Here is a 17,368-nt window from a genome sequence, read left to right as displayed (position 1 = left end):
TATTCATTATTTAATGAATTGCAAAGGAAAATTGCATTACATGTAGGTTTAGGAGGCCTTCCTAAGGGATGGCATGAAGAAACACGAGGAATTACATGATGAAGATCGACGTGGATATTTAGAGACATACAAGCTAGAGACCATGCCAATGCTAGAAACAAAAGGTTTCAAGTGGATGATACCATGGAAAAACATCAAGCAAGGAAAGAAGCAAGCAACTTTAGATTTTGAAAGCATGGAAGATAAAAGGTGAAGTATTGAAGCAATCAAAGGGAACCAAATTATAGACTAGAGATAAAATTACACCAATACAACTGAAAGCACAACTAAGTGTGCCTAGATGAATGTAACTCAAAAAGAGAGCAAATAGGTAAATTATCAAGGTGGCAAAGCCATTATAGAGGAGTTCAAAAATCCTAAGCACCAAGTTACTTTTGGGTCATGATGTATTTGGTGAACTTTCATAGCTTTTTTTTTCCTAATGACACCCCATTTTCTTTTTTTGCCAACGACCTCTCTCTCTCTCTCTCTCTCTCTCTCTCTCTCTCTCTCTCTCTCAGCCATCATAGAGAAGTTCAAAAAGCCTTAGCACCAAATTACTTTTGGGTCATGATGTATTTAGTAACTTTCATAGCTTTTTTTTTTGGGCTAATGACACCCTATTTTCTTTTTCTGCCAATGGCATCTCTCTCTCTCTCTCTCTCTCTCTCTCTCTCTCTCTCTCTCTCTCTCATCATCATCATCATCATCGATCTCATCTGCATGTTGCAAGCTTTATGGCAATCGACTTTTTGGGCTCAATATTATTGTGTTGATGCCATCATGAGAAGATGATATGCCTAATAGAAAGTAGTGAAATGAAGAAAGAAAACAAGAAATACTTGGAGCCATTGAGAGGTCCTTAACAAACCTACAATCAACACTCAAGGTCAATAGTCTTAATGAAAAGCAATTCACATGAGGTGAGCTCCCACACATGTTATGGCACACATTGGACAAGATAGGTTTAACAATGCACAAAGTTTAATGTTAGCCATAAATTGAAGCAACATTGGATGGAAACTAGGCCACTTGAGAAGACTAATGTTTACCCATTAAAGTGCAACTAGACCACCCATAAAGTAAACACACACACTTTAAAGTTAATGAGGCCATGCAAAATAGGTATGTAAGGAGACATGAGAGATGGACATCGGTTCTGATGAATTCGCCATACATCAGGCAATAGTTGCAAACTGAAGGTATTTATATTTTGCCCTACTCGTGCTGCAACTCACCATGGTGCCGTTGTCTAGCTCATGCCATGTAGCCACACACTTCCACTTCTTGGAGATCTACAGCTTGCAGTCAAGTCCTGGATGAAGTTTGATGGTTGCACTACTAGCGGCAGCAAGCATCCACTTTTTGAATCTTGGTGCATTGCTTTAAAATTCTACATGCTTTTACATTTATTAATGTCACGGACACTAGACACTGCCATTATTTTCTTTATTGCTGTCATGGAGGCTATTTTTTCGTCGCCTGTTATCCTTCGTTCATCCACCAATTGCTATCTGACACATGTCATCATAAGAGCCACTGTCTGTCGCATGTTTCCATGACCTTTGCTTTAGAAAATTCCTGCTGTGCTAATTAAGGGAAACATAATCTCCAAAACACATACTTTGGCCTTGCCTTTAGCACTCCAAAAACAACCACTAATTGAGGGACATAAGGAGCTTACTAGATATGATGTATCAGACAAATAATTTCTACCTGTGCCAAAACATGCATTCAATTTGCAAAAATGACAATCTTCTCAAGTTATAAGAGCCACTGTCTGCCACATGTTTTACATGACCTGTGCTTAGAAAATTGCTGCTGTGCTAATTAAGGAAAACATAATCTTGTACTATGTCCAACCACCTCCAAAACACATACTTTGGCCTTGCCTTTGGCATGTCCAAAAACAACAACCGATTGAGGCACACAAAGAGCTTACTGGATATGATTTATCAGACAATTAATTTCTAACTATGCCAAAACACACATTCAATTTACCAAAATGACCATCTTCTCAAGTATGGAGGCACAGCAATGGCTCTAAAATCCAAATACGATACATCATGTTGTAAGAATCTTCTAAATTTGGGGGCTCAGTATACTGCAGTAAGACGTTTACCCCATTTTTTGTCACCGCTATTTTTTCATCTACAGTTTGGCATCATAAAGGAAGTTGTGAAGGCTCTAGGAATCAACCCTGTCAACTGTTACACATTGCTGCTCGTCTATATGCAACATTAAAACCCTGGCCCACAACGCAGATGTTAATGTTCATATTTAGTACATACAAGGTGATCCTGAAAGTACTAAAAAAACAAATCAAGTCTCCCTAAAATTGTTCCTGAAACTGGACGTATCTTTCAAAGAATAATCTTAGAAAAGGTTAAAAAGAAATCAAAGATCATCTTTAAAACAAAAATCATGGGCTTATACAGGAGAGCATTTGTGATTAACAAAGTAGGTGTCCAGTTGTGTGTCATCAGAATCCCTCACTTCACAGAGATTCTGGAGCAACCATTACAATGTTTACAAAGTTGAATTTGACTTCTGCCAGCCAGTTTACTACTGTATACAGCTAAATAGGATGAAGTCATCCTGACCACCACCATTTTGCAGACTACTGTATACAGCTATGTTCATGTGAAACCCGCATCAATGTTGTGTCTTCACTGTACAAATAGGTTGCCTTCATCTGGCTTTGTCTTCAATGCTCCACCAGCATCCCAAGGCATTGAAATGGTCTTCTATTTTGGATTTGGTGGGGCATTCTGGGGGCACACTCTCACCACCTGAAGCAAGCCTATTAATTATAACTTTAATACACCAAGCATTTCATCCATCCAATCTATAATATCCTGAGTTATCTCCTCCCTTTCAGGTTCGAAAAGTAGATCGTGAAGATATCCATCATAGAGTCTCAACTTTTTATACTTTGAAGCAGCACAATGATAGAAATCTTGGGAAGCAGATGGATCTGTCACTCTATCAGCTGTCCCGTGAAGTAAAAAGAAAGGGACTGTGATCTTTTGCATATTTCTTTGAAGATAGGATGTAATCCGCAAAATCTCAGATCCTGTCCGAACACGGATAGGTCCAGTATAAACAAGAGGATCCGAGTACTTTGCCACTAGTTCAGCTGGATCACGCGAAACAGGTATACCCCTTTTGTTCGCACCCTTAAATTGGAAGGTAGGAACAAGAATGGAGAACACAGGTGCCACAATCTGCATGATCATGCAGTAGTTATTGACCTGCTCATTGTTGACTATAAAATGATATGTCAAGAAAACTTAACCAAAGAACATCAGAGCATTGTTACCCCAAACACAGGATGTGCTGGTCGAACTCGCAAAGCAGGAGATGTCAAAATAACACCCTTTAGCATGGCCTCAATAGAACTGTATGATGCTGCCTGTGGGAGGTAAAATACTAGACAGCTTGAGACTTACTGATGTGGAGTACCAAATTTAAGTAAGTGCGATCAGGAAAATACTACTCACCTTCAAAGCCACTGCTCCACCTGTAGAGTGCCCAAAGAGGAAACAAGGTAATCCAGGATGTTTATCCATGACCCATTGTAAGAATGCCTTCTGAAGAACAAAACAAATGAGCTTGTATATTTGATTCCCAAAACACCAGAATGATGTAGCCAAATAAATACAGCAGCAGGATTCAGTAGAATACCGTGTCAGAAACAACATGGTCAAGTGATGATACATAGCCATGTAATCCATCGCTACCTCCATGACCTGGAAAATAAAGCCAATTTTAATAAGCTGTTGTAGTTGCACTTGAGCATTTGGTTTATTTCTTAGTGTTACATTATCTAGCAGGCAAAAAGCATATCAAAATATTTTCACAAATCACCATACATAAAAATCACCACGATAACCGAATTTCTGGTAAGCTTGCAAGCTCCCTTAGCTAGGTAAGGGTGAGGCAGCCAGTGCCTGAACTGGAAAACCACGTGGAATTCAAATAGAGTGTTTCAAATACAGAAGCCTAAACTAAAGAGTTCGAGGCAGAAGACCGCAATTATGGCAGTTTTAGAATAAGAAAATCAAATCTCAAGGTATCACATGCTGAATTTTGGTTGCACCAAGCAATCACACCCTGTCTGAATATTACGAGTTAAATCTCACCAATCCAGTCCATTGCATACACTCCATACCCTTGAGAGTTCAACTGAGCTGCAAAATGGGTGTACCTGCCACTGAAAGAACACATCAATTAGGGACTCAAACAATCATCTAGTATCTTTAAAGCATCAAGGTCCTCTAACATATTTCATATGAAGAGAAAAGAGATCGATCTAGCCCCAAAGTTACAGAGTGCATGGTACAAAGAAAGTAACACACAGCTGTCAGAGGACATAACTGCTGCCAAAAGACTCACAAACCAACGCAAAAGCCACAATGAAGGCCAAAGACACAGAAATGCCAATAACAAACACGAACTTACATATTCAGGCTGCTTTAGAAAGAAGCTGTTTAACAGTGTAGATTATCATCTAGATGCATAAGCCCAGGAGTAATATGTTACTAGGACACTCCTACACTACAAACCAAATACCTCCAATTTCTCACACAATCATAGCCATAAGTCAGTATGAAAGACCAACTAGTTTGAACCTAATGCAGACAAAGCAAAATACAGGAATTTCTGCCCCTTTCAGAGACCCAAATCACAATTGAGATCGACTCTTTAGGATACACTCAACAATTGGCTAAAATGACATTGAATAATTAAACCAAACCTGTGCTCATTCAAGCCATGTAGCACCACCAGCAAGCCTCTGCAATAAGCAGCACAGAATCATGGTCAGCTATAAGTTTTCAAATCTGCAAGCTTCGCAATTAGAAATTAAACATATCAATGCCAAAGCTTCATAAACTACTAAAAACACGAACACTTTGTCACCTTTCCTTCACCATCTGCAGAATTGAACATAATAAGCAGCTTTTCTAAGCCTTTGGTCGTAATACACATCCAAAAAAGATTGGAAACTTCAGCAAGTCCACCTCATAGCTTTCTCCACACATTTCCATACAGCAGATGCATACAGGTACAGGGGTATGATTCAAGTATAATTCAGCCCATGGGGCTGAACAATATGTGACCCTAATCTTTTTCTTTAAAGCAAGGAAGTATACAGGTACAGAGGTATGATTCGAGTATGATTCAGCCCATGGGGCTGAACCATATGTGCCCTAATCTTTTTCTTTAAAGAAAGGAAATATACGTTGTCAAAAGAGTTGTCAAAGCTTAAACTTCAAATTTCAACTTTCAATCTTCATTGTCCTTGCATGAGAGACATTTTTGCCAAAAGTGGTATATTTTTACTGTTTGGGACCCTGTTTTGTTTAATCTCATAATGGTTGAGTATGTTTGCCCTTTTCTACATGGGTATGAAAGCACTGATTTCCCATGTCCAGTTCAATCAACCATCCAAGTATGGTTCCAACTATGGTCCACACAAGCAGAATGGTCCACCCAGGCAGAATGGACACCCAAGTGGAATAGACAAGGGACTTTGGTTATCTCTATGTGTAGGGAAAAAACTAAGGGTCCAACCTCTCAAAATCGAACTTGAGAAAGCTCCCAATCTTTTCAGAGCTCAGATAAAATGTTCATGCCCACTCCAGATTTGCCTATACTCACACATTTGACTATTGAAGGGGGCCCCCAATTTTGACTGGATGCATATGGATCCATGATCCATCAATGGCTGACCCTCATATTAGCAGTGTGTATTTCATGGGCCTTAGGGCACTTTATTTGGCTCAGTCGGGTGCCTTTATGGGCAGGCAGGTGGTTCATTTTCATCCAACATGTTGTCTAAGATGGCATCTTGAGGCCTATTTATTTGCACTCCACTCTCAATCATATCCTGCTTCACTGCATCCTTGGAGAGGCAGACTGGAGGCACTACTGTTGGTTACTGTGTTGCTACCCCGGTCATATTGTGATGTACATCTCATGCTTCACTGTATAGATTCCATTGGTTCTTTCTGAGTTCTTGTGTTCATCTCTTTGTGTTAGGGCTTAAGATTGTCTCTTCACGCATTATTCACTTGCACATTTTCACATGTTCTCAGATGGCTAGAATATTGGATTCTGGGTTGTTTGGTGCTGTTTACTGACTGCTACAGGTCTGCAATTCTTGTGTTTTACTGCTGCTGGAGCTGCCCTATCTTGCATTTTGACTCCCAGCCCATCAACTCACCCCAAGCGGCCTCTCTCACAGCTGGGTGGTGTGCATTCCAGGCTGGACGACCTGTCTGTCCTGCTCTGTTATGAAACTTGGAACATCTTTGGCTGCCAATACTGTTGCAAGGGCTGGCACTACTATCGCCAAGGTTGCTACAGCTGTCGCCTGGAAACCTTAACGTTTTTGGCTGCTGCTATTGTTGGAGTACTGGTACTACTGTCACCAAGGCTTCTACTGCTGTCACCTACTATTCTTCACTCTCTTGGACCTTGCATTTTGGGCTGGACCTGCTCCTGCCTCTGGTAAATCTACGTTTTACTTTTTCCAACTTCAAGAGAGGGTCTTGTATGTTGGTCTGTTGTGCCTTTATCACTACACTCTTGATTGATTTGGCTATCTAACCACGAGTGCCCCGGCCCCAAAGTATCACTCTTGAATCCTTTCTCCTTTCTATCTTCATTTATTCTATGGCAGATCCATGTAAGATGTGCTGATTGGGTCATGAATTTTAACTTAACGCTCTTAAGATAATTAAGGTGTGCACACATTGTAAACATGAGATATTAGTTTGAATGTGAGTTGTGGTGACAAACCAACCTTGGCTTGGGTAGAGGGGGCCATTGGCAAAAGTTGTGGTGCACATGTGCCTATCATGTAGAATAGCCCCTTCAAAGTGACTTTTGGTATCATGAGGTTTAGGAAATTAAATCATTTAATGGCTTAGACTAAGGTTTGTGGAGATCTCAATCATCACATGTTCAAAGAGGTCAAAGCATTTGTTAGAACTGGTCAAATATGGGCAGTGCCCAATGTTTTAGTGTGTGGTGTGGACACAACTAAGTTAAATAAGTTGTCACTACTTCTAGAGTTAGTTCAATTCCAATTGAGTTAGCGACAGGTCTAGCTTACTTTAGACCCATTGCATTTTCATTCTATCATTCTAGAACTTCTCATGAAAGGGGCCTTGATCTTCTGAACCTAATAAAGGAAGAATGAGGCTCTAAATGTTGTTCTTTGCATCGCTCTTTGTGACGGTCTAACAGGTTCAGTTGCTGCCTATCAAGAGAATGGAGAAGCTTCTCTTCAAAATCATCAAAAGCATCGAATTTATAGTAATCCATCTATGAAAACCTGCAAACACACTAGAAAAAAACTTGTGTCTTGGTGTTGAGATGCTCGAGTGGAGGGAAAATCAACTACACCCTACAAGGAGTTGTAATGTCCTGCACATTTCATACAAGGCCTAAAAAATATAGAAAATCGATGTTCTTCACATCAAATCTGCTCCAAACAGCAACCTGAGTGTAGTCTTCTCATCGTAGAACCTCCAAGTCCTCACTTTGGCGATGAATCAAAATGATACCATTTGAGAGTGTACAACAAAAGAGGAAACATGAACACAAAGAGAGAAGGGAAGAGAGAGGCTGCATTGGAAGAATAGAATGGAAGAAGAGAATCTGCATTAAACTCTGAAAGAATGCTGAATACAAGGAGGATTGATCGATCCCTTGCATGCAGCCTAAGGCACCAGGCTGACAGAACACAACACCCGAAGATAGAGAAGAGTCCCGAACATTAGAGTGCGGTGAAGTTGTTAGCAGTCATGTTTGTCATGCCTTGTCATCTACTACCTATGAGCCCTAGTTTGAGTCAGACAAGGACTTTTGGAGCTCTGACAGATCTGTCACGTATTTTGATGGGGGAGGCTACTCATTCTAGAGTGACTAATTGGGTGCATTTCTTTTGTTTGTCAGGTTCCAATGTGTTCTCCATGAGCAGTTTCTGCATTTCCCACGTTGTCCACATCCGCCAGACATTGCCCTTGCTAGTCAGATTTTTTGGTGTCCATTTGGTATTTACTAGGCATTTAATATGCCATGACCAGCATTAAATGCTGCTGGTCAGCCAGTATTTATGGCATTTCCAGATTTCAGTAGGCCATATAAGGGTTTTGTGGCTATTTATAGCCATTCCCCACTTGGCAGTCATTCATATCATCTTCCTTCTTCCCTGGCAAGTGTACACTCCGACTCCATCATCTTCCTCCGTCTTCAATGCTGCCGTCGTCATCAGCCTGATCTGATGCCCGCACTAATGCAGTGGGCTATGTGCAAGGACCAATCAGTCCATCATCATTTTATCAACATTCTTCTTCAGTTAGTGCAGTATTCTTCCCACATCTTCCGCTTTTTGTGTGTGTGTGTGTGTGTTTCTCTTCCATTGCACACTCTCACATGGTATCATTGCCTAAGTGAGGGCAAAGTCTGGAGATTTCTTGCAAAAGAGCAAGTTTTCATCACAGAGGAGCAGCCCAAATTTCCAAAATGAAGATTTTCACCATGCATTTACTGTGCTTACTGCCTAGATAGGTGGTCCATTGCCCGTTTGCACCCCCAAGCAGCCAAGCGACAATCTCCAAAGACCAAGCAGCTACTTTCTGACATCAGACGGCATCAGCTTTTGCGTTTTGCTCAAAACGCAAATTTGTGTTTTTGCAAGTGCTTACTTCCTAGTATGGGTAACAGCATTTTGCTGCATGCGACTGCTTCCTAAGCCTTCGTGATAGCTTTTTGCTGTGGGCGACAATTTTTTTTGCAGGTGACAACCTCCTAGTGGCAAGCAAGAGTTGTTTCTCTATCAAACACAGCTTTCTGGGAGATTGCAAGTTCGAAGATATCTTATAACCAGTTCTTTGCTGACTCAGAGGATGACATCTTTATTCCTTCCAATGGTAGCCAATGGGTCCTCCTCCACCAAAGCTTTTGTTGCAAGTTTGGGAGGGGGAAAGAAGAAGAAAGGAAAGTCAAAGGCTAAAACACGAGAGTTCTTCAACCTTTGACTCAAGTGGGAGAAGGCTAAATGCCCATAGTGTGGGAAGGGGACACATCCAAAGGAGAAATATTGGAAGAAGTACCATCACTTTCGTCCGGAAGTCGGGAGTAAAGGATGGAGCTAAAACATCCGAAGCCTTCTACCTCTACTCTAGCAGTTACCCACGAGTCGATGTTCCTTCATATTGTTGACTTGGAGGACCCTTCTTGAAGGGTTGCCTCCTCTTTTGAGAGGCCTTGTCTGGTTGATAGTGGAGCTTCTACTCATATGACTCCACGAGGTGATTTGTTGCAAGATCTATGCCCTTCTAAGAGTTCAGTCTCACTGTTGGTGACTATGTATCGGTGCCTATTTGTGGTGTTGGCACTTTGCCTTTATTTCCCAACCACACGTCAAGCTTCCTTTCACAAGCCCTTTATGTTCTGAACTTGGGCTTTCCACTCCTCTCAATTTATGGCCTTACTAGGCTTGGTGAAACATGACTCGCATAAAGCGGTAGTTCCTTCGATTAACACGTGGTCTTTTCACACACAAACAAAGACCTCACTCCCTCGCTCAACACCAAATTGGCCCCAAAGACCGATGCCCCTCTCGTTATTTCTTTATCAATTAAAAGATGGAAAGTTACAAAAATGAAATGTTCCAAAATACATAACCTGTGAACAGTTGGTTTTCATCTTTTCTAAGTAAAGATGAGTTGCATAAGGACAGTACAGCATGACCAAAACAACATCCCTTTCAGGAAAGCATTTTCTGTGACCATAACTCAATGATGCATCCCTTTTAGGAAAGCATTTTTTGTGACCATAACTCAATGAGTCATGTGCAAAATTACAATCTGCAGAACTCTATATTCACTGTTCTTACTATCCAACATATCCAAAACAACATCCCTTTTACCCTGGCATCATTCCAACAGTAAAACAGTCCCACACAAACAGCACTAAATCAGAGCTGAAAAACCTTATTCCTGTGTGGCATGGTCATCACTTTCTTTAGTTCCTGCATTGGACAAGCCAACAATTGCTCCTAAACCTGGACAGTGAGGCTCTTGCCTCAGCAGAAGTGAAAAGAAAACACAGAACTGTACATTCGATGGAATCAACCCATCATGCAGAGCATTTCCTCTAAGAATAGAGAGAGAGTTGACAAGAGGGAGTAAGCTCTACCTTTGTACATGAGTCAGACACGAAAAAGTACTCTCCATAGCTGATAAACTTGCAGCAATCTGCCCTCAGCTCCTCCAAACTTCCCTCTCAAATCTGCCCCTTATATCTATTACATTTTTTTCAATGCTCTCTCTCTCTTTTGGGAATTTGTGCCACATGGCATACATGTAACAATTTTCTCGTTTAAACCTTCCAGTCTAAAATTCTCCATGATCGATGCAAAATTTGACATCGACACAAGTCAAAGAATTAATCCTCGTGCAAAAATGAAGATAATGACGCGAACAGATTCTTGGGGTCCAAAAATAGTAACTCCCTAAATTTTAGGGATGGTGAACCCTACATTCTTCAAGTTGTTCTACGCAACTTTTATCATTGCAACCACATCAAAAAGTGTAATGTAGCCCAGTTACAGTGACTTTTATTCCGTGACCATTCTTACATGTGCATCTTTTGTCTTGGCCAAGCTCATTGTCCTGCACCATCTCCAGTGGCTAAGCACACAATCCCAAACCGCTCGCATTCTATTCTTCAATGCCCATTCAATATGGAACCAGTCCTAAGGCTTAAACAAACCATTAGTCCAATTTGTTCCAATGGCTGCCTCTTTTGGCCATGCAAAGACCTCAGCTGCTTAATCCAAGAGAACTCTAGGGGTAAAAAGCAACAGCAACTAAAGAAAAGAAAAATAAAATATTTATATAAGTAAATAAGGAAAGCAACTACAAAAAGTATACCGCCTGGTGACACTTGGTACCCGGGTTGTCTTCACCGAGCAGGCTGTTTGTATTGAGGATTAAAGATTCTACTACAAAGGCTGTTATCGTGAAAGGTTGGTAGGAGAGTAGGCTTTACAAACTCCGTTCCCCTTCTCTTATGCAAGGTCCTCCAAGGCAGTTGTCTATTGCTATATCCGTTCCTTTTGCACCATCTTTTCGACAAGTTCCTTCCCATCCCCCACCCTCTCCTTGGATGGTTCCCTTGTACCTCCCATCCCTTTCACAGGGGGACGATCTCGGTGATGTGGTTATAGATTTCCTAGCCCCTAGTGTTTCAAAGGGGGCTTCCCAAGATCGTAATAAGCTTTATCATCGGCAATCTTCATCAAAAGACTTCATCGACATTGGCATTCCTCTTGCCATCCCAAGATCCATTACTTCCTTGGCCTTCCGCCACATCCAAGATCTGAGAGGGGGTGTTAGCAGTCATGTTTGTCATGCCTTGTCATCTCCTGTCAATCTGAGTCAGATGAGGACTTTTGAAGCTTTAACAAATCTATCATGTGTTTTTATGGGGGAGGGGGAAGGCTACTCATTCTAGAGTGGTTACTTGGGTGCATTTCTTTTGTTTGTTAGGTTCTAGTGTGTTTTTCATGAGCAGTTTCTGCATTTTCCAGATTGTCTACACCTGTCAAACATTGTCCTTGCTAGTCCGATCTTTTGGTGGCCATCTGGCATTTTCTAGACATCTATTATGCCATGACCAACATTAAATACTGGTTGGCGAGCATTTATGGCATTTCTAGATTATAGTAGGCCAATTTACACGTTTTGTTTCTATTTATAGCCATTCTCCACTTAACAATCATTCATATCATCATCTTTTGTCTTCCCTGGCAAGTGCACACTCCAACTCCGTCATTTTCCTCCATCTCCAATGTTGTTATCATCATCAGCTTGATTTAGTGTCCTCACTGACATCGTGGGCTACATGCAAAGACTAATCACTCCATCATCATTGTATTAGCATTCTTCTTTAGTCAGTGCAATATTCTTCCCTCATCTTCTGCTTGCTCTCTCTCTCTCTCTCTCTCTCTCTCTCTCTCTCTCTCTCTCTCTCTCTCTCTCCGTGTTTCTCTTCCGATGCACACTCTCACAGAAACATGCAAGACAAAATGACCAACCAACTAGGAAGCTGGCTATATACAGCCATTAATGCTAGAAACTGGCTGACTATAGAGTCTAGGGAGTGCCATAGATGCTGGCCAACTTGACAAACATCAATAAAATAATCATAAAATGTTGTCGCAATCAGAATGCTGGTTGCCCTATCTTGCCAGTGTAAACACAACTTCCTATCATTGAAAAAGCAATGCAGGCTGAAAATAAAGGTCACAGCCAATGTGAACACACTTAAAACTTGATTGAAAAAGAATTGCATGCTCTAGAAAGAGCTGCCTCCTCCATCAAAAAACATGACAAACAGAATGTCAAAGCTCTCAATGTCCCCATCTAACTTAGACTCGGGCTCACAAGCAAGAGATGACTATGCACGACAAAATGACTACTAACAAAACCTCTATCCGCTAAATCTAACTCCCACATAAGGAATAGGATTTTTTATGATTAAAAAACTTCAAAAATAGTAATCCTAACCCCGTGGGGTTAAGGAGTATTGTCCTAGCCAATGTGGAAAAATGCCTCTAAGTATCTTAACCTAAATGGTGGAAGATTGAAAGCCTAAACCTTGAAAGAAGTGGTAGACGAATGAAGCCTTAGGCAACAATAGTCGTGTCTAAGCCCTAACTAAGTGGTGGTCAAGTCATACCTTGGACAAAACATATCAAAGGTCCTTGTAACTTGCAAAGGTGGAGAAGAAAGGAAGGTATCTTTACAAACTTGCACTTAACTTGCATAATATGTTGCATCAACTGTCAACTAATGCTTTAAACTTTATCATTGTATGGCACCCAAACGGTTGTCACATGAACAGTAGGTGCTGAGGAGGCAATATCAAGATTGAAATCAAAATTACTTCAGCCTGATGCCAATGGAACATTTGGCAATGGGTAAGATAGCTTGAGGCTGGCTGGAAATTGTGATATAAGCAAGATACAGCCGATACCAGGCTGAACTGTGTCCAAATCCAGCAGCTAAGGACATGTGGAATACAACTCTCAAAACTGATGCATGTACTAATTGTGCAATGCAAGTATGCCAAGGGCAGCAAATACATGTGCACAAAAGTCATTGAGGCTTGATCACAACATTTACAAAACATTGATTGCAGCTCAACTTATGCACTCCATCTTGCACTAAATCTAGATCTAGAGACTACTACTTGAAGCAAAGGATTCTACTACCCAAAACCTAGTGCTCCTCCAAAGTTGAACAATTGCAATCTTGAGCCCTAAAAATGATATAAACAATAGGAAAAATAAGCAATCCTAGTCACACGCCCCCTTTAAAAATAGAATCGTGTGGTCATCTATGGCTTCATACAAACAATCTAAAGACTACTACTTTAGGAAAAGCTTAATCTCCTAAAACTTATGACCAAAAACTACTGGACTCAAAACCAAAACTACCTATTGTTACTTCAAATAACTTAAGCCTCATGAACCATGGGGCCACAAGAACACCACTCAACACCCCACTACTAAGTCTCTGCCTCTCAATTGCACCACTTGTGTTGGTGCTCCAATGATCACGAGAAAAATAAAAAGAAATTTTGCATTTGACCAATGGATTAATTAGCTAGAATTTGTGATGAAGGGACAAGAAGGAATGACATTGGAAAGAGGATTGAGGGCAGATTGAGTGGAACCCACCAAAGCACAATGTGTTGGAAAAAGTGGTTTTCTAAATGCTGGGTTACTTGGTAGTACACTCGACTATCTACAATTTGTATTCATCTGTATATGAGACTTAAACTCATGAATAAACAAGTATTCTAGTTTTTTCCACTGTCTTCATTCTCTCCTCATTCTACTTACAAATTATGTCCCTTTTGGTTCACATAATGAAATCCGTGTAATTTCCAATATGCTATCAAAGCTAAAAGAGCTCGTTTAGCAAGTCTAGAGTCATTTTTAGCAAAATCAAGCTTAATCCATCCATGATTAGTAGCACTATTCTTATGAGATTGTGAATCCCTAGTATTTCTAACCTAATCATACTAGTCCCAACTAGTAGCTAGTTGGTGACATCTAAAGAAGTGGAAAAGAGGAGGCTGATTAGGTGGGTCTAGGCTATTAGCTCAAGGTTTTCTAACTATTGTTTAACTTGGTAGTTGGTTTGATTTCCTACAAGTAGTAAACAAGTTCTCACTCTCTTCTACTTGCAAGATGTATCCATTTTCGTACATAGATTGAAATCCATTGCCTAAGCAGTTTCAACTAATGAATAAACAAGCTCCCATTTTCTTCATACTACTTGCAAGACATTCCATTTTGGTTCATAGATTAAAATCCATGTGCTTTCCAACAAAATGTGTAAGGGAGAAACACCAAAGACTAAACTCTACACCGTTTATTCTAAGTAACTTCTACAACTGGATAAGAGACAATCAAGTTTAAAAATGTTAGGGTGCCATACGATAGGATAGACTAAGGCCCAAAACACTCTAGAGTCCGGATCAACAAATGCCAGCACTTGTTTAAAAAATAGGCCATTTGGTTTCACATCAACTACGCAAACACTTCATATAAAAGTACATCCATATGTGACTCAACTAAAGTCTATTGGTAGATGAATGTGTAGATGGCACACATCATCCAAATCACAAGTACAAACTCTTTTAGCACACGATTTGATGCATGGAGAAACTCAAGCAAGGTGGACATGTTGGATAACTTTCCCTCAAGCAATCAAATTTTTAACAAGTCACCAAGTATCACTTCAGCAACATACTCCTATACAACTTACATGTCTAGACTAACGTGAAACCAACCTAAGAAAATGACCAATCAATTGCAACCACACACACTAAATCCTTAAACATCTTAAAAATATACAAACATCTCTACCTACACAAATTGTGATTGAAGATTGCCCCTATTAGCAAGTAAAAGCCAACTAAGCTCTTTGATTCCAAAACAAGAACCGACTATACAATATACTACTATTGAATAGAGACTTGTAACGCTATAGAAACTTGCACAGACAGTATCCACCTCATTTGTTTTCAAGACCGACCATCATGTGCAAGACCTACAATTCACAAGAAGCCTCTCCCCTATGAAGTATGAATAGCCTTCAAATAGGTCTTTTGGTTATAAGTATCTCCATAGAATATCATATTTATCATCCAAGGGCCAAAATAAGCTTTGACAACAAGGGGAACTTTGTTGTGCCAAAAGGACAAGGACTTGGATACAAGGGCACTATATGCTCATTAGTGGCAAGGGAGCTAGTTGCCATCCTGGAAACACATTTAGAAGAACTTTATAAAGATGGTGCAAGCTACAAATGTTTTAGTCCCTAGAATTGAATGAGACAAGAAGGATTTGCAAAGTTGTAGCTTCCCAAGGTCTACAAGATGTGATCAATTTTACCCATTCAAGTCTAGGTTGAAAAGGAATTCTACATGACATACCATGGCTTGTTCTTCACACTACAAGATGTCAATATCCGTAATGGAGCTATATTCCTGCCTTGGCTTCTCCCCCCTATCCCTGCCCCAGGGCCCTCTTGAGCCCATGTAACCCCCCAGAAAAAGAAGCTCAGCTCCCTTCCACCCTCTTGCTTCACCATTTTGCTCACTTGCCATAAACAAACCTTCAATACAGTTTTAATGATTAGGACTTTGTTGGCAATTAAGAACAGTCATCTCAAAAGACAATTTTAAACACTTTGATAAGGCAGGATGTTCTCAATGTATAATTCAATAATGTGAACCTTGGTTTTTCTTGCTCTATTACAATGCAGGAGGGTGCCAATGTGACAAACTAAAACACAAAGTTAGTATAATAATGAGCCCAGCGGGCATACCCAAAAACATCTACCCTGAGAAAAAGAACTCATTCGTAACAACTTTAAAATCTAGAAGTTAGAACTCTTACTTCAATTCTGCAGCTTTTCCAACAGGAACCCAGGATTGTGTAAAGAGGGTCTGCCTCCTAGGGTTCAAGAAGAGGTGTGTACGCCAGTTGGATATTTGCTCATCAATCTTCTTTACAGATCGCACTTTGTGTGCCAGTGCTCTTCTTGATAGAACATCAGCACAACCTGACCGCAACTGCCTGGAGCTCAACTTGGCAGAATCTGAATCTCCCTTCTGGACTGAAGCTTCAAATTGAGAGTTGGGAGAAGGAGATACTCGCATATACTTAAATTGGCACACAAACACGATCCAAACAAACATCGACTGAAACACAATTGCCACTGTTCGAAGTGCCCGGACTGTATGAGGGGCATGCCTGAAGCTCAGAAACGCTGAAACGATAGGCCTGGACCGCTGAGACAGGGGAGCCATGGAAGGTGATATGGAACCTGCTTCAACCAGTTATAAATTAGAATGCTTCAACAAGCTGCCAAAATGGATCAGAAGGAAATTAACCGGAATTGTTAACAAAGCTAAGCAAGGGAAATCCAGTGATATTCAAACTCATCGGTTATAAAAGAAGAATTAGAATGCTTCAGTAAGCTGCAAAATGAATGGGAAGGAGATTTACTGGAGCTCTTAACAAAACTAGACTAAAGGGAAATCTAGAGGAATTCGGAATTGGCATTCACTTGATATATGTTAGGCGTTAAGACCAGGGATGGGCACACCACTCCCCCCCCCCCCCTCTCTCTCTCTGTCTCTCTCGGATACAGAGAGAGAAAGAGAGCTGCGAAAATTTATCACGCAAACTGCAACAATTATGCAACCTCTGATGCGTATCGGCACAGATTATCGATGGAAGACGTCTCCAGGCGGGGCCGCTAGGGCATGGGCCGATGACGATGTGACGCCGACAGGAGACAGAGAGAGAGAGAGAGAGAGAAAGAGAGAAGAGCTTCACCACCCACAAAGAAAAGAGAGAGAGAGAGAGAGAGAGAGAGAGAGAGAAAGAGAGAAGGGCTTCACCACCCACAAAGAAAAGAGAGAGAGAGAAAGCGAGAGGAAGGGGACTCTTTGAGGCGGGGGCGATGCCAGATGGAAGAAAAAAAACGCAATCATTGAATTGTCGGCATGCTCCGTTCATTCATTTTTGGAGCCTTCTTCCGTGCCCTTTCTTTGAATGGTTGGTTGTGGTTCTCCTTCGCCTTGCTCAGACAGCTGCTCTGTTTTCTACTCTGTTTTTTCTATAACTTTAATTTGGGGCGAATCTTGTAAATTGTTATCACAACTTTCGATTAACAAAATATTGGAATTTGGCTACACACACCACCGGTACAAAAACATTCCC

At 40.8% G+C, this 17,368-nt stretch overlaps 1 protein-coding gene across 3 annotated transcripts; it reads right to left on the bottom strand.

Moving 5' to 3' along the window:
• Window positions 1-2,425: 2,425 nt before the first annotated feature.
• LOC148018992 (alpha/beta-Hydrolases superfamily protein) lies at window positions 2,426-17,004 on the bottom strand. Of its 3 annotated transcripts, none has more exons than XM_087701505.1 (8): window positions 16,848-17,004; window positions 16,037-16,466; window positions 4,799-4,837; window positions 4,185-4,255; window positions 3,727-3,791; window positions 3,543-3,632; window positions 3,362-3,454; window positions 2,426-3,266 (listed from the first exon to the last, which is right to left on the bottom strand). In XM_087701505.1, exons 2-8 carry the CDS (start codon window positions 16,447-16,449, stop codon window positions 2,850-2,852), a joined length of 1,188 nt encoding a protein of 395 aa, XP_087557631.1. In that variant the 5' UTR covers window positions 16,450-16,466; window positions 16,848-17,004; the 3' UTR covers window positions 2,426-2,849. The 3 variants fall into 3 exon arrangements, with proteins under 3 accessions (XP_087557631.1, XP_087557633.1, XP_087557632.1); XM_087701507.1 differs by lacking the exon at window positions 16,848-17,004 and adding an exon at window positions 16,710-16,841; XM_087701506.1 differs by lacking the exon at window positions 16,848-17,004 and adding an exon at window positions 16,649-16,802.
• Between the last annotated feature and the right edge of the window lie 364 nt (window positions 17,005-17,368).

Source organism: Lygodium microphyllum, chromosome 20 (assembly GCF_053477565.2).
Source record: "Lygodium microphyllum isolate KBCC chromosome 20, Lygodium_microphyllum_v1.1.10, whole genome shotgun sequence".
Lineage (NCBI taxonomy): Eukaryota > Viridiplantae > Streptophyta > Polypodiopsida > Schizaeales > Lygodiaceae > Lygodium > Lygodium microphyllum.
Note: the sequence above shows the minus strand (reverse complement) of the source record. Positions and strands in the feature narration are given on the sequence as shown.

Coding starts and splice junctions, on each gene's coding strand:
- LOC148018992 (XM_087701505.1), bottom strand. CDS start 16,449: ATGGCTCCCCTGTCTCAGCGGTCCAGGCCTATCGTTTCAGCGTTTCTG. Junction 4,256..4,798: donor CATGGCTTGAATGAGCACAG/GTTTGGTTTAAT, acceptor GTGTTCTTTCAG/TGGCAGGTACACCCATTTTG. Junction 3,267..3,361: donor CAGCACATCCTGTGTTTGGG/GTAACAATGCTC, acceptor ATGATCATGCAG/ATTGTGGCACCTGTGTTCTC.